Raw genomic sequence first — 16,622 nt, forward strand, 5'->3', positions numbered from 1 at the left:
GCATAGGAAAAGTCAGGAGGCAGTCACACCCCTGCAGCCAGGGAGTCTTCAGAAAACTCAGTGACCATTCGGCGGGTGCCAAGGCAGAGAGAGGGGTGCGCATCCCCGAAGCCCCGCATCCCAGTCACCGACGGTTTCTCCCACGTGAAAGCTCCACGAGATTTACTCCCACGTTCAGCTAGCTGGGGGCAAATCAGCCAATGGGTCCGATTTCCCCACTTTAAATCACGCCTCTTCTCCCGCGTACACCGGCCTGGGACAGTGTTTGAACGCCCTTTGCCGCTCGTTCCGTCGCTCCGAACACCCACGGCAGTGGAGGAGCAGTACCTCCCGCACCAGCCACCGCGGCTCCTGCAGGGCTCCGGGGGATTAAAACATGGACTTGCTTTTAAGGAGGGGGTTTAATAAAGGGCCTGGAGCCTGGCCAGCGCCTCGCCTCTGTGCCAAGCAGGGGCACCCGCCGTGCCAGCACGGGGTCCAGCGGCCCTGCCCCGGGGCGGAGCGGGGTGAGTCACCAGCCGCCGGCCCCCGGGGGGAGCGGGGCAGCCCTCCCCGAGCCCGGCTGGAGCTCGTCCACGTGTCGGGGACATTTAAAAAGTTGGGGCAGGGAGCGAGGACATGCCCAGACGAGCGGCTGGCAGAGCGGCGGCGCCGGGCACTCGGCGGACATGGGACACCTCTGCCACCATCAGCCCCCCGCGGCCACCCCCCAGCGCAGCCTGAGGAAGGCAGGAGACGCCGCGGCTCTGCCCGGGTCCCCGCTACTCCTCCTCTTCGTCCTCCTCGCCTCCTCGATGTCTGCTTGCAAAGGTGAGGAGCATCCCGCTCGCAGCCCCTTCCTGCTCCGCCAGCTCTGCGCATGATTTGGGAGCAGGGTGCGCGCAGCCTGCCAGCCGTGCGGGCCGGCGGCAGCGGCGCCGCTGGAGAGGGGCAAGGATGCTCTGGAGGGCGCAGCTGCTGGGGACGGTTTCGGGGATAGGTCTGGGTGACTTCTTCCCGGATCCCGGTAGGATTACTCTGTCCTGGCAAAACACTCCAGCAGCTTGGGGAATAGGCTTTTTTAAAAAGAGATTTAATTTTAAGTATCATTTATTCTGATTTTTAAAAGGCAAGAAAAGAGATGAAACAGCATGTACAAAACTGCAGGAAAAATTAGGATCTAGGACCCTCTGGCAGTCCTACATGTAGCAATATTTATCAGGTGAGGAATCCTGAAAGTTGCTATTTTTGTAGCAAGGAGCTCTTGTGAAGCATCTAGTGGCCTGTTTAACAAACCATACTCTCTTTACTCTATTTTCCCACCTCAGATAGATTAGCTACTTACACCTTGCAAAGTAACATTACAAAATGCTGTGCAAGGACTATTTCCATTTTGTTTGTATTATATGCGTGGGATTTGCTTTAGTTGTGAGGTTTTGTTCTGCTTTGTTGTGTTTTCTTTTAATATCAATAATCAAAGAAATCGAATTAGAGCATACTTAATATTATGTTAAAAATAAGTTCTGAAGATGTGGAAGAGGGGAGGGAAGGAAGAGGAGTGTAGCGAAGGGCAATGGCACACAGTATTTCATCACTGTTCTTACACAAACGATTGCCAGGAGCTTGTTTAGGGAGAGCAGTAGAGGGAAGACAAGATGTAAGAAGTCAGTCCCAGGCTGTGCATCTGGCATTCTACTGCCTTGAAAGAAGCTGAATTTTTAAAGATGGCAGAATTGAAGGATAAGAGAGCAAATGGGTTGTGGACAATGTTGATTTTGTTTAGTTTGAAGGATTTTCTCCTCCATGTTCCCTTTGAATAGGACTCTTTTTCAATAACACACATTTCTTTCCTTCTCTGTCTCTCTCTCCTTCCTATCCCTCCTCTCCCTCCTCTCTCTCTCTTCTCTCTCTTGCTTTTTTTTTTTTTTTCCCCCCTATGGTTATTTTGTATATATTGCAAAACAACTTAATGTTTCATTGTGTGTGCTGTTGTGTAAATTAATGAAGTCCTGTAGGTACTGCAGCCCTGTTCTGGATGGGGTGATGGAGGAACACTGCTCGGTCCTCGGAGGAACACAGTCCTAGGTGCACAAAACAGATGGGATTGCACATGAAATAAAAATTTTTGAATATGTGGAGAAGGGTAAAGGAAAGTGAGGAGTGGGTGAAATAATTTATCTTCTCTATCCAAAAGTTTATGCTACAGGCCAAAAAAAAAAAAAAAAAAAGAGAAAGTTGGGGTAGTCAGGCTTTCTTGCTTGGTGCCCTAACGTTTACTAATTCATGCTAATGAATTTCTTTAGCTCTCCCTGAAAAGCCTTGGGAACCAGGCAATGGCAGAAACAGTGTTCAGAGATAGGCAGGCAATGCTTTGATGGGGAAGCTGTGCTAATTTGAAGTGTTGCCCTGTTCTACGCTTTGCAACCAGGATACTAGTCCCAGGTAATACTCCAGTTTGAATGCACTAATTTAAGAGAAGAAGACAAAGTAAGACAACTGTAGCACCTTTAATTTATTTGGCATTTTTCCTTGAAATGAAACAAATAATTGGGAATCGGTTTCCTTTTTATGTGAACAACTCAAAAATTTAAAATAAAATCCCACTTCTATGTAGTGTGGAATTAAGAGTCCCTCTAATTCTTTTTTTGGGGCAAAGCAAGCGTCCATAATAATTAGTCAGCTTAAGTCTGTGCCAGTACAAAAATGTTGTTTTGAAATCCATCCCTTAATGCCTGGAACTAACTACCGCTGTGATTATTGTTATTAGGGGTAAATGCAAAATAAATAACATGATGGGCATTCATACCATGCTCACTGGACATTCTAGCTTCACCTCTTTTTTGTTTAATTTGGTCCAATTCTTTTAAAAATGTGACCACATGTAATTTTAGACTGCCTGGGAGGTTACAAAATCTCTCTAAAACTGAGGTCTTTAGGAACAGTGTATAAACTGGTTAAGTGTGGCTCATGGGCAGCAACTTTGGGCAGAGGTATAAATTAGATGACTTTGAAGGGTTTCCTGCAGAGCTCGGCATGTACAGATAAAGCATCACCCTCCCCAGCAGCAGTTTCCCTCCCATGGGAGTTACAGCACATCCCCTCACTGATACCATTGTGTGGTGTCTAGTGTACTCACAATTTGGTGATGCTCATTTCTGTTATTTACAGAGACTCTAACAATACCCTGCTATCAGAAATACACTGCCAGGTAAAATAACAATGTGGTAAGAGGGGTATTTTGGACATTGACTTGGAAGGGACCCTGGAACAGTGACTTCCAGGTCTGCAGCCTGGGTGGGAAGAGATAGAGAAAGGAGCTGCCCCAAGTTAAGCACAGCTTCACTGCATCATTATGCAGTTAATAACACATTTAATCTACTGAGGGACCAAACTTTTCCACATCACATATGCAAGACAGAGGAAACAAAGCCAGTTACATATGTATGGTATTCATATACAATTCATATATTCATATGCACATATATTCTCAAAACACCATGTTCATCTCAAGGGCACTAACTATATGCAATCGTACATTACATACTGCCTGTTCAATTCTGCAGTTGTAGCATACATGAAGGCAAGAGGTAGGGTTTAGATCCTCAACTCACAGTGCATGTGCTGGAGGTGAGCAGAGTTCTCAGAAAGCCTGAGGTTGTAGGCACTGGAATGTGATTTTCTGAGCAGGTCTCAGTGAGACCTAAGTAACTTCCACACTGTTTACTGCTAAGACGTGTGAGTGTCCATATCTGCTGTGCACTTGTGAAGAAATGTCCTGCTGTGTTGCTGAAACAGAGCAGGCAAAAACTACAGGACAAACGGCAGAACTCCCAGGGTCACAGGCTTCCTTGGAGCAAGCAGCTCTCGGCCTTTGCAGTTGCTAGTTGTGCTAGGTATCTCTGACATGGGACACTTACACAAATGACCTCTGCTGTGCAGCATCGCTGAGCATGGTTTGTGCTTCCAGGTGCACCGATGCCATCCCAAGCACTCGAATCAGATGAGGATTTGCAGCTGTTGAAAGAGGTAAGCATGATCTGCCATGTGGTATCCTCCCATTTCTTCTGTGCCCATCCTTGCTACAGTCCCACCTTACCATCCCATCCAGTATTTCTCTTGCACAGAGTTCAGCTGTGTTTTCTTCCAGTATGTCTTCCTGTATGTCTCCTATCTTGACATCAGCACAGAGGTGAAATATTTAATTTTCCAGATATTCTGAACAGTTCCTTCAGGGTCTGGACTGATTGTTGGGATGTCATTCTGAGAAGAGATTGTCTTGTCTCAATGGAGAGCTATGTTTGATAACAGTTGTCACTTAACTGTGAATGACCAGGCAGTCACTGTCCCTGGAAGCATCACAGTGACCCACCTGGTAGTTTTATAGTCTGTACCTGATACTCAGGAATTGTTTCAACTCATCCAGTCTTTCCTCTTGCATCCTCTGTTCTGCACACAAGGCTGGGACATTGTTCAATCCTACCCCAGCTTCTCAATTTACTAGGTAAAGGACAATGTACTGTGTCAATTAGCCCCTCTAACATTTGGCTACTGATTGGTATCATAACTTTCAGTCTCATCTCTGAAAGGAACGTTTGTTTTGATCCTGGACTGTGACGCATGTGTTAACGCAGGCTCTTCCCTGCCCTTTTGGAACAGATGGAGTGGCAGGGCATAACATGTGGGGAGGATTTATCCTGCCACTTGCATGCCCTGGTGTTGCTGAAACCTTCAACTATTGTGTTGACATTTAATTTAGTAGCTTTTGATAACACTGGAAAGCAAGTGACTCATCAGGGGGGCAGATGCAGAGAGTAAATTTCTTCTGATTGAGACCATTACAGGAGACATTCTGCTTACTGTTATCTCCCCATAGTTCCTATTGGAGATGGTGACTCAAAACCTAACCTATTTCCAGACTGGTACTTGAACGAGCCCTAGTGACATTTATCTCTAGGGGAAAAAATGGTCTTTTGGGAAGTAAGATCCTGATAATAGTAAGGAATTTTTGAAAATTAGTTATTTACATTCTGGATTAAAAAGTTGCTTTATACATTTCTGCGTGTCTTGATAAGGTTTGCTAGCTGTAAGATTTGTCCCTGTGGTGATTGGAAACCAAGACAAAGGTCCTGTTGATTTCAGTGAAGAAAATGGTATGCATAAGATACTAAATTTTGTAAAATTTCATCATAGAAGCAATATAAAAGTTACCATTATAACCAGAATTATGCTGAACTGGAAATGGTCTAAGGAAAGAGAGTTAGATATATAGTTATATACCCTAAATCAACCTAATGACTGACTCACACTCGTTCACCGGAATTTCTTAAAGTGCAAATAATAATTCTTCCCTCTTTGCTACTTTACTAGTGGATCATTCAGGAGAAACCCTGCCTCTAAATAAATCTTGTATGTTGCAGGAATGGCTCTGAGTTTATAAATATGAGAACTTTGTAAATAAGTACTTTTTTCTTTACTTGTCTCTTACTTCCTTTTGTTTCTTTATGTTATTTAACCAACACAAAGCAACTTGCAATCTTCTACTCTCAGGCTACATTTCTGAGACAGAAGAGAAAACCTGAGAGAAGATCCATAAAAGAAACTATTAATTTTTTTAAAAGGAATTAACATAAATTGTGGCTTTTCCTCAACCCTTGCTTTTTCTGCAAAGGTTTTAGCTGAAAGATACCATTGTGTTGAACACAAAGCACTCTCTGGCTTGTTCTGCTACTCAGCTATGGTAGTTCTCTGAGTCAAGTAAATATACAAATAAAACCCAAACACAAACAACCCCCCAAGATGAAAGTACACTCTTTTTAACATAAGTTTCCAAAATTACTTCAGCCTAATTTTATCTCATTCATTGCTGTCTTCTTCCTCTATGCTTTCTTACTCTGAAAGTAGTGAAGCTGAACTAATACACTCAAACACATGCAAGATGAAGGAAGGAGAGAGAGGATGTGTTACCAGCAAAACCTATTTGAAAAGGGAATTCTGTGAGCTATTAGTTTTCTCACTATGTCTGCTAATGCTTTCTCATGGATCGTCTCTGGAGAAATGGATTATCTCCTGTCCTGAAGTGCTCAGATATGCATTTTCTTAAAAAAATTTCTTTTTTTCTTTTATGTTTTCATTGCTAATTAGTGTCATTTAGGGCTTTTTATCTACAATAAAATTGCAAGAACAATTGCATTAACTGCTCTATTAAGAGACCCCAAACCATTATGTTTTTTATGCAGCCTGTGAACAACATGAGTGGCAAAGATTTTTTTCATCTTACACTATCAAACATTACATGAAAAAAATAGCTTATAATGATGGAGGTTACTCTTGATACAACTTTAAAGTTATTTAATAAAATTTTAAGTTGATTTTTGTCATCATTATTAAATTGTGCGACTTTAGTTGCAGCGTTGGAGACTTTTCCTTACAGAATACTCAGGAGTTTCAGCACCAGTAATATTATTTCTGTGAACTCAAATACCTTTTATTCCATTTCTTATGCCTTCTCTATTAATAACTCCACTAAAAATTAGTAGTATTACAGTGTTCTTTCATCTTGGAAAAGAGACAACAGAAGGAGGATGTAGTTAATACAAAGTTATGAACCATAGGGAGAGGATGGGTAGGAATCACTTGTTCAGTACTTCTTCCAAGGCAAGATTATCACAGCACTGAATGAAGACAGCTTTGAAAAGACTGGTGAAGACAAAGAGTAGGGTTGTTTCACACTGTGTTTAGGAAATTGCTGGCACAAATCGACTGGTGTGCATGAGATGTGCCAGCACATATCATAATCACTCAAGGGATGCATGTGTCATACACCTGCAGGGATGCTGTAATCCGATGGAAAGAGTTGTGTTTGAGGATTGATCCTTGAATCCCTTTCCTTAGTTTTGTCATTTTCTTCACAGTTTTGTGTAATACAAAGATATTGCAGAAGAGATTCAAGTTCATAGTTCATGCCCCAGATGCTTACAACCATAACTTAAAATATGACTTAGTCTGAGAAGTTTGTAGTTGAGTATGTGGTCAGTAAGGGAATAAAGGTCACAGATAGGTATGTTTGTTCAGATCAAGCAAGTATAAGTTTGTTGTGGTTGTTGTTTTCTTTTTTATGTGGTTAAGGCCCTTCCCCCTTTGAATGCAAAGTATTTAATGAATGGACCTATGAGGATGCCTTACAATAGACAAGCCTGTAGCTTGCTGCACTTACCTTTTTCTGAAAATATACATATTTCACTTGTTTTTATTACTCTGACTTCCTAAAAAAAGTGTGTGAACTCTTACAGATAGATGATGCATGTTCTGCTTACCTGTCCACAGATTCTCAACCTCGGGTGAGTCAGACAGAGGTAACTCTACTATTTTGATACTGTTTGTTATACGTAGTAGAATTGCAAGTGTGATAGCTGAGTTCCTGTTTTCTTTGCATTAGGTGTCCAGTACACTGGAAGAACTTTGTTTTTTGGTCATGGGATTTCTCCAGAAACCACAGGTAACACACACAAAAGACTGCTTAGCATTTTTGAAGCCTGATCTCTCACTGTGCCATTGTCTACAATGAATTCTGAGGACTCAGTATGAAAACTGTCATTCAGTGCAGGAAGTATTTCTATCTGTTTTCACTCTGAAATGCTACATTGTCAGAATGTAACACCTTGTAAAGACAGCAGGGATACATCGATGTTTGGAAAATAATCTCCAGGCTGGGTACAAGGTGTTAGGCATTTTTATTGCTCTAGATTAGAAAAACAATGAATTCTCAATAGACAAAGAAATTTATTTACGAGAGTCTGGGGATGTACAAGGGAACATCTGCTAAACACATCTAACTCTTCTAGGGCAGAGTAATCAATGCTCTCTACAGAGTTTGAAATTATTAGTTACATTGATAAACAAAGACATATAATACATCTGCCAAGGAAGAATATTCCAACCCAGTGCTGAAAAGATTATGTATGTAATCAAAATTATCCATTGTGCTTTTTATTTTAATGAATAAAAGCCTCTCTACCAACTATTATTCCCACAGGGTTTAGATGAGAAAGACAACACCAAAAGGGTAAGATATCTACATATGTCCTACAATCACTCTAAAAAAAGGCAAGAAAATCACAACGCTCTTGCCCTGTTTTGTAGTAAAACCCCACTTTTAATTTTTTCAAACAGTTCTTATTTCATTATTCTAAGACTCATGACTCGGGCAACTCAGACATCATGGTAAGTGGCATAGTACCTCCTTGTGAGTGAGTACATGTGTGCTTGTATATAAAACCAAGGCAATGTTCCTTTCTGCAGTCGTCTCTCCAACTGTATAGCAAGCTCAGGACCGGGAGTTGCATGTTTAAAGTACAGAAGGTGTTTTAATAATATGGGAGAGGATCATAAATACTGTACAGGTGTGGGAAAAAATTCCAACAAACCCCACCAAACATTCATGGAATCCCAACTGAATCTTAATCTTGTAGTTTCAAATTTTAAGAGTGAGATCAAATACTTTTTTCAGGTTTTGGAACATAGCACAGGCAGTGAAACAATGTGGACTTACAGAAGCTGAGAACATGACCATAACTATTAGATACTCTTAAAGCATTTTTATTCATTATTAATTAAACTGTATTAATTCATTTGCACATGTCATAAATATGTAGCAGGCAAAATAGTATTTAAGTTTCACTTGGACTTTGGATTATATTTTGAATGAAAAATATAGTTTAAACCATGGCAAAGAATTGTTGCTCTAAAAGCATTGTCATAAACCAAGTCAAGTACATGTGATCCATTCTCGCTTTTGAAGTGCAAACATACTGTTACCTGGGTGCATCTATGCACCATAGGATTTCGAGAAAGTTAAACATATTCATATTTTCTTGTTTCTTAACAATCATTCTTACATGCTAATGTCCATTTTTGCCTTGTTCTTTACATTTCTTCAGAAATACGTGGTGTATTTCCTAGAAAGTGGTGTCATTCATATTGGGGGTCAATGTTTTCATGCTAGAGTTGCTTTGGAGGATTTAAGGGTAGTTAAGGCACAGTGAAATGAGCTATTTCTGCTGCTGCTCCTGCTTAAAAGGGTACTGCATCCCACTTCACCCTACTGCATCCCACTTCACCACCATCCTGCATATCTTTGCCACTGCCCCCAGAGATTACTGCTTTCTCACTTCTTTTGGTTTAGCTGTTCAGATGATTATTTTCTAGCCGTTCTCAGAGATACTAACTTAGGTGAGATCCATCATTCCTCAGCTTTATAACCTCTCTCCACTGTCTGCAAGACAGAGCCGAAGTGGACAGCTGGGATGTCCATTAACTCCTTCACTCACATCAGACTCCTACTTTTTTTATGTATAAGGCTTGCCTACCTTTGGCAGATAGCACAAAATTGGCTACAAATAAGCAAGTTCTTTTTACCTATTAAGTACAATAACACTTTGGTAACTCTGGTTACTCCATATATCTTAATTGCATTACTTTTGTAAGAAGTATTGTATCGAAAATGCATTATTTTTTAAATTACATTTATATGAGTTGAAGGTTTAAATTGGTTAATGGAACACAGGTTTTTATTCTTTATTTCTCCCTGTGGACCTCTTTCCAAAATCCCACATGGTTGTGTTTTTCCAGGGTGAGCACTTAGGCTGCACACAATGCCACTGTACTTAACTAGGCTGTCGGCAAGCTTAAAATCTTGTTGAACAAGAAATTTCATGATTGGAGCTTAGATAGAGTGACCAGTGCCATGGTTACAAATGTCACTCAAGAATGGATTCCTACTGCACACTTTTCTCTAGAAAACAACCCAATTTTGTCATTGCAATTTATTTTGAAGTAAAATGAACTTTTCAGTACAACAGAGGTTGAAGCTGCTAATTTCCATAGTAGAGAATTTTAGAAGTGTTAGTAGGAATACTGCATGGAAATATTCTCAGTACAACTCATAGAGACTCATCAAAGTCTGAATAATTCCAGGAGTGTGTAAATGGTTCTGAACTTTCAATTAGTTAAGGTAGGATGCATAGCTTTTTCCTCCACCACTCTGCATAGTGTAAATATAAATGTTGGTACCTGCTTATTTTCAAGTCAAAATGTTAAAAAAAATAAGTTTCTCGATGAACATCTTCAGTCCTTTTTTGGTGCATGTTTGGTCCATAAGCCAATATTGCAGAGACTTTTTTTGCATCATAAGGGCTAAATTTCACTGTTGCTCATGTATGTGTGTTCGTGTCCTCTCAGTCGTCTGTCCTGCATCCTTTACTGCAACTCGTTCCTCAGCTTAATGAGAGAAGACTGAAGAGATACAAACTGGACGTATGTAAACTTAAACTCTGCATGCTTGTGTTCTCACGCTTTGTGACTCATTAGCTTTTCTAAAAATGCCCTTGTAGACCTTTCTGCTTATATATTTCGGTTGGTGTCCCAGAATGTTATCCAGGAAGGGTTATCTTGCTGCTGATCTTTTTTCTTCCTCATGTTGGGACGAAAAACAGAACCTGCTGTGCATAAACACATCCACCTCTCTCCCTGACTAGACAAGGAATTGAAAAGGTGGATGGGTGAAGGAGGAAACCTGCTCTATTAAATTCATTCTTTCTTCCCAGTTTGGAACAACACCAGATTTTTTCACAGCTTTGACTTCTCTTGAGCTACAGCTTGCCTGGTAGGATATGATCTATGAAAGACAACTCAAGCATTTTCTTGGCAGTCAATCTAAGAGACTGAGCAAAATACCTTCTAGAGGGCAGGCATTAAAATAAAACTCTGAGTAATCATACATCTTCATGAATACATATTTTTCTGTGTACATATATACACACAGGCTTGTGAACATGCATATTTATTATGGCAGGTATTTATTTCTTTTTAACATCTCCAAACTCTTGGAAGTTTAGAAGGCGGGTGTTACAAAAACGACAGATTCTTAGCTTCACCTGTTTTCTAGTATCAAACTTCTGACATGACCTCAAACAAGAACACTATTTACAGCCAGACACTTCATGAAGTGTCTGGCTGTAAGAAGAAAATGACATATTAACATAAATCACAATTTCTCACTAGTAATTGTACCCTTGATTCCTTTTATGTTCTAGATGAATTTCTTAATCTTGCAACAGCTGCCTATTTTGTTCCTGTTTTCACACATTGTTCACACATTGAGTAGAAAAAGTAGAAAAAAATGACATATGAATACTGTAAGACACTTAAAAGGCAATGTACAGAAAAAAATTTATCCTTTTGAAATATAAAAAATTATAGTAGTGATCAGATTATAAATACAAGATGGGTACTTCACACCCAGGTAATGCTAAAATGAGAACAACAATAGAAACAAAAATCATACAGATATTTTACATACAGCAAGAAACTGAATATAATGCTATATGTGGTGAACCTAAGTCAGAATTAAAATCAAGGCTCAAAAATGATGTATAGGTTAAACCCCACTTCCTTTCAAAGCTTCCCTGGATTGAATCTACTTCTGTAGCTTGGAAATGATGGGAGTCATTCTCTTTTACACAATTCTCACAGCATTAGAATAGAGCACGAAGTGATTCCTTTCCATGACACTTCACCTTATGATATTCACCCAAGAGATCACAGCACCCCAGTTTTTAGTTGAGAAATATCCTCATTGCTAAATAAAAGCCATCTACATTTTATGTTCTGTTAAGCATAACACTGAGACTGTTTTGTTTCTCAAACTGTCTCCCCACCTGCAGGACAGACACATCACTCCCATCTGATACTAACAGAAGCAAATAAAATACTGTGATTAAGTTAATGTGTTCTCTAATCATGAAGGTCTCATTAAAGCAACTGGATACTTCATGTTTTGTACTTGTTACATTTAAATGGAATTTCTATTTTCTTCATCATTTGTTACCCTCCTTGCTGTATGGATCACTAGACAGTTGTTTCACCCTGTGTGCAGCACAGACAGGACAGACTATCATAAGCACTGCTCTTTGGGAGTTAATGTGAGAGGGGTGGTTATGGTACACCTTTGAGAACAGTCTGGGATCTCATTCCTGGGAGCAGCCCAAGTATTTCTGATATTTAAGCTTTGCATTGTTGTCCTCCTGCAAGATGAAAAAAGCAACTCTATCTGTAGAGACTCCATCACCATGAAGACCCTGGATGTGCCTGGGTAATGAAACCTGGAAAATCTGATGTGGGAAGCTAGGTTCCCACATCAGAGGCAAAGGCTGTTCATCATTTCTAGTACCATTCTAAAGCAATCTGACCTGAGCTAAAACTTCAGGTGGAATTTGGCCCCATTCATGTTTGCTCTTTCTACATGACAACATAAACTTCTTGTCACTGACATGAAGAGAAATGCACATAAAGCATTTAAGGGGTAAGATTGTATATAGTTCTGAAGAATTACTTTTTATGTGTATGTAAACAACCACTCTTGCATGTAGTAATTTACAGCTGTAGATATAATTTAAAATACTTTTTTTTTCCAGGAAGAACTTGAAGGACCCAGAGTTATTCAAAGTAGAGGCTACTTTTTCTACAGGGTATGGTTTGTTTGAATTTTTCATTTTTGCTTTGTGGTGAAAGTTAAAAAAAAAAGTAGAGAAACCACTGAATTACAGAAAGAATTACTGTGATTGAGGAAAATTGTTTTCAGTAAGGGCATTCCACTCTACAGGACTTCTCCAGGTCTGCTCCTGACATTTTCTTGAATTAAAATAAAGGCATAGGAGGAATTTTTTTAAAAATCATATTCATAGGTTTGTGTCTACATGATACCATGCTACGCCTTAAGACGTCATTGATTATTTCATATCTAATTGTCAGAGAAAGTTCTAGAAAATAGGGCATTTTGGAAAATCTTCATAAAGCATTGTTATAATGCTTTATGTTACAAAAACATCATCAACAGAGTATGTTTGCACATGATAGGATTCCATGCTTACACACTGCTAGGTCTGACCTTGCAATTTTCCTTGTGTTTTGACCAGTAAGGTAAACAACTAGATAGAGAAATTCTCATGAGACTGAATACAGCTTTTATGCCATAGAGCCTTTTTACTTCATTTTAGCAAAATTGAGAAGGTGGCAAGTCAGACTTTTGAATAGTTCTCTTGATTTTGGTTAGTATTTCTACTTAAATAAGAAAGTGACTAATGGCTTTAAATAAGAATGTGGCTAGGGTTGTACTCAAAGATCTTAAATGCCTTGTTTGCAGTCTAAATTATTCTCTAATTCTAATGAAAAGACCACAAGTTTGTATAGTTACATTTCTTATGTATCAGGCTTGGATCCTTAGGCTTGTTATGACAGGCCAAAGTTATGGGTAATATTAGCATTGGTGCATTCATCCTTCCACAGTAAAAGGCAAATCCTTATTAAGCCCATGAAGAAATTTTTTTTCAACTTTCGTAGAAGTTGTATCAAGTCCCTCGCTAGTGCAAAATAGTTCTGAAAAACACCACAGTGAAAAGGGAGAAAATCTGCCTATATCAAAGAATACAGTCTAAAAAGACATGTATTTGTTTAATAGCAACAAACACTTACAATGCAATAATAACAATCAGCACATTTTAAGAAAATACAATAAGAATAAGGATTAATGATCTCTTGAAGTGACTGCTTGCGGCATTCTCCCCCTTAAAAAATCATACAAGATAGATAATTCATTCTTCAGTTGATATGCAGTAAATTTTAGTGTATAATTCTCCTCCAGAGGTAGATATAGATTAAACAATAACTTATGTCAGATCTATCTTTGATGATAATCACAATGACGCTGTTGAGAAATGTACAAATTTCTATACACACCAAGATGTTTTGGGGCTTTGTTACTAAATTCTGTCAGTTTTACAGAGCACTTATTAAATACTTGTCTTTCAGCCACGTAATGGAAAGAGATCAGTGGATTTTCGCTAAGGAGGTATTTATTTAATACTTTTAATCATGATCTACATGTAAATTAGTTCATTTTTATCCAAATAGACCACAATATTTTTGTTGAGAAGTTGTCTCAGAAAGCCTTTAACTGCGTAATCGACTTAGCTTTCTGCCCACAAACTTCTCCCAGATGTGTTAAATACACTTATCTATAGATGAAGTGAACAGAAGCTGTAGGTACTCAGTTCCCAGAGCAGAGAGGAGAGAGGTGTTTCAGGCAGCAAGAAATGGAAAATATCCCACATTTGTAAACAATTTGGAAAGTGGTGCTGCTGATGATAAGTACCTCTAAGAAAGAACTGAGTCAACTACCTGTCAAACGAATACTAAAAAGTAAACTGACATCCTGAAGGTAATCCCCTAATCTTACAGAGATAAAAATCTCACTAAACTAAGTGCAAACTTCATGCTTTAATTTCAGTGCATTCAACAATTTGGAGAGATATAAAAATGTAGACCAATATTATCATGCTCTCTTTTCTAACATATTTTATACTGCCATCATATTTTAAGTGTTATATCCAACTTAGTGTTACATCAACAGCTAATGCTTTATCTTATTTTTCAGGATTTTAGATTCCCGATTTAGAACTAAAACTGCAGGAAAGCTGAGTACATGGACATACTGTTTTCCTTACAGTAATTATTCGTTATTAATGTACAATCAGAAATCACTCGAATGTAAATGTTCTTAAACCAGATTCTGTTAAGAAGTTCTTTACTTTCTTGATTATATTAAAAGCATATTAAAATTCTTTGTTTCCTAGTGTTATGATGTTTACAACCACATGTAAAAGAGTCAGTGTTTGCATGCAACAGACATTGCCTCTAATAACACTGTTAAGCAAATTTTCCCTTCTAAATAAAGGCCCTCAGCCGGAGAGTTGTTTTAATGAGAATGTTTGCAATATACACTACCACATTTTTTCCAGAATACATTGTGATTTGTGTGTTTCACTGGCTGAAAAAAGCCAGATGAGAATCCCTTTTCCCTTAATAAAAGGAACATGAACAAGTTACATGTTTTGAAGAAATATCTTGACTTGAATTCAACTAAAATATAATGGCATCTATTTTTAGCTATTAAGAACACAGATGCACTATGATTCTCATTCAGAGGAAGACTTAATTGCAACTGGGATTAAAATTTGCTTGAAAACTCAACTGCTTTTGATGGAGACTGAAAGAAACTCTACTCAGAAGCACAAGTTAGCCTCACAATCTTCCCAGCTTCTCTGTCCAAGTTTATTTTCACATCAGAATTGTGTTAAATGATGTTGTTGAGGTTGTAATTACATTGAAAGTAACTCATCACTCAGAACTAGATGTTCTTTAAGGTTCCTTCCAACCCAAACCATCCGGTGCTTGTATGGTTCAGTTTAGCAGTGGACTAAAGTTTTTAACGTTGTATTGGCTGGTCATGGTTTGAATTGGCCTCAGCATTACTACTCCTGCTCCTGCAGTTTTGGATGAGCAGTGAAACTTCAGAAGGTAGCTGGAAAAGTTATGGCCTCAAAGGAAGCCAGATTGAGAAGACCTTTTCCTGCCCACTTGTTTTTGCTCTGCAGTTCACTGTGTCTCCAGTTGAACTGGCATAATTATTTGTGAACAGAGGATCTAGTTATGTATGACCCCTGCTCAGAACTAGTGCAGGGCCTGCTGCAAAATGCCTTTTATATTGTATTGTATTAAACTAGGTTATTTGTTTTAAGCTTTTTCCAGAAGTGCCTTACATCACAGGGCTGACAGCTCCCTCTCCAGCAGGCAGGATGTGAGCAACCCATGGCTGACGGGCAGGGCTGGGAGCGGGGTGGCTGCCTTTGGTCACCCCAAACCACCACCTGGAGCAGGTCACTCTTTGACATTTGGTTTGTTCGGATTTTGTTAATCTTCTGTTTGTCGGGGTTTGGTTTTTTCCTTTTCTTCTGGAATAGTTTTAAGTGGGATCAGTTTCCTCAGCAGTAACCCATGAAGGATGGGCTGGGTGGGCTGGGGCTGCCCTCACATCTCCTTCAGCCGGTGTAAGGGGAGGCAGTGCCCTGGGCAGCCATGCACGCGGCACCGAGGGTCACCCCAGCCCCGAGCTGCCCAGGGCAGGCAGCAGCTGAAGCTGAGTGCCATGAGGGACTTGGGTCAGGGGTACTGAATGGAATGACACATCAAGAGATTTTGGAATTCTTCCTCCAAAAGAAAAACTGAAAGATTTGCATATGGGGTCCATGCCACCTATATGGAGATGGCATGCATTAAAGAAGAAAACTGTATTTTAGTGCTGGAATCAAAATGTTCAGGATTTTTAATTGATTACATAATTAATTTGACCATTATGAGCAAAATACATTTCTGCTTCTAGCATAGCACTCATTTCTGGTACAATATGGTTTCTAAATATATTACTGAAATAAAAATGAAATTTATTATGAATTACTATAGTAATTACTATCGTTTCGCTATATCATACATTACAATTTCTGTGCTGTAATGGTGGTAGCTGCAGAACCACAGAATCACAGAATGGATCAGGCTGGGAGGGACCAGAGTGGGTCATCTCGTCCAACACCCCTGCTAGAGCAGGGTCATTCTAGAGCACAGGTTACAGGATTGCATCCAGTTCTTGACTATCTCCAGTGAGGGAGATTCCACAGCCTCTCTGGGCAACCTGTTGCAGTGCTTGGTCACCCGCACAGTAAAGAAGTTCTTCCTCATATTCAACTGGAACTTCC

General features: G+C 39.5%; 1 protein-coding gene across 7 annotated transcripts; it reads left to right on the plus strand.

Moving 5' to 3' along the window:
- Positions 1-232: 232 nt before the first annotated feature.
- NMU (neuromedin U) lies at positions 233-14,798 on the plus strand. 7 transcript variants are annotated; one of them, XM_010401652.3, is made up of 10 exons: positions 235-810; positions 3,947-4,005; positions 7,269-7,331; positions 7,415-7,474; positions 8,012-8,041; positions 8,149-8,199; positions 10,216-10,290; positions 12,450-12,503; positions 13,843-13,882; positions 14,468-14,798. In XM_010401652.3, exons 1-9 carry the CDS (start codon positions 669-671, stop codon positions 13,876-13,878), a joined length of 570 nt encoding a protein of 189 aa, XP_010399954.1. In that variant the 5' UTR covers positions 235-668; the 3' UTR covers positions 13,879-13,882; positions 14,468-14,798. The 7 variants fall into 7 exon arrangements, with proteins under 7 accessions (XP_010399956.1, XP_019142496.1, XP_010399954.1 ...); XM_010401653.3 differs by having other exon boundaries at positions 238-810; positions 7,269-7,316; XM_010401654.3 differs by lacking the exon at positions 8,012-8,041 and having other exon boundaries at positions 233-810.
- Positions 14,799-16,622: the final 1,824 nt, after the last annotated feature.

This window comes from Corvus cornix, chromosome 4 (genome assembly GCF_000738735.6).
Source record: "Corvus cornix cornix isolate S_Up_H32 chromosome 4, ASM73873v5, whole genome shotgun sequence".
Lineage (NCBI taxonomy): Eukaryota > Metazoa > Chordata > Aves > Passeriformes > Corvidae > Corvus > Corvus cornix.

What these genes read in the sequence shown, in the direction of transcription:
- NMU (XM_010401652.3), top strand. Translation starts at nt 669, where the DNA reads ATGGGACACCTCTGCCACCATCAGCCCCCCGCGGCCACCCCCCAGCGC. An exon ending in ATTTGCAGCTGTTGAAAGAG is followed by an intron (nt 4,006 to 7,268) that starts GTAAGCATGATC and finishes GAACTCTTACAG; the next exon opens with ATAGATGATGCATGTTCTGC. An exon ending in CGGGCAACTCAGACATCATG is followed by an intron (nt 8,200 to 10,215) that starts GTAAGTGGCATA and finishes GTGTCCTCTCAG; the next exon opens with TCGTCTGTCCTGCATCCTTT.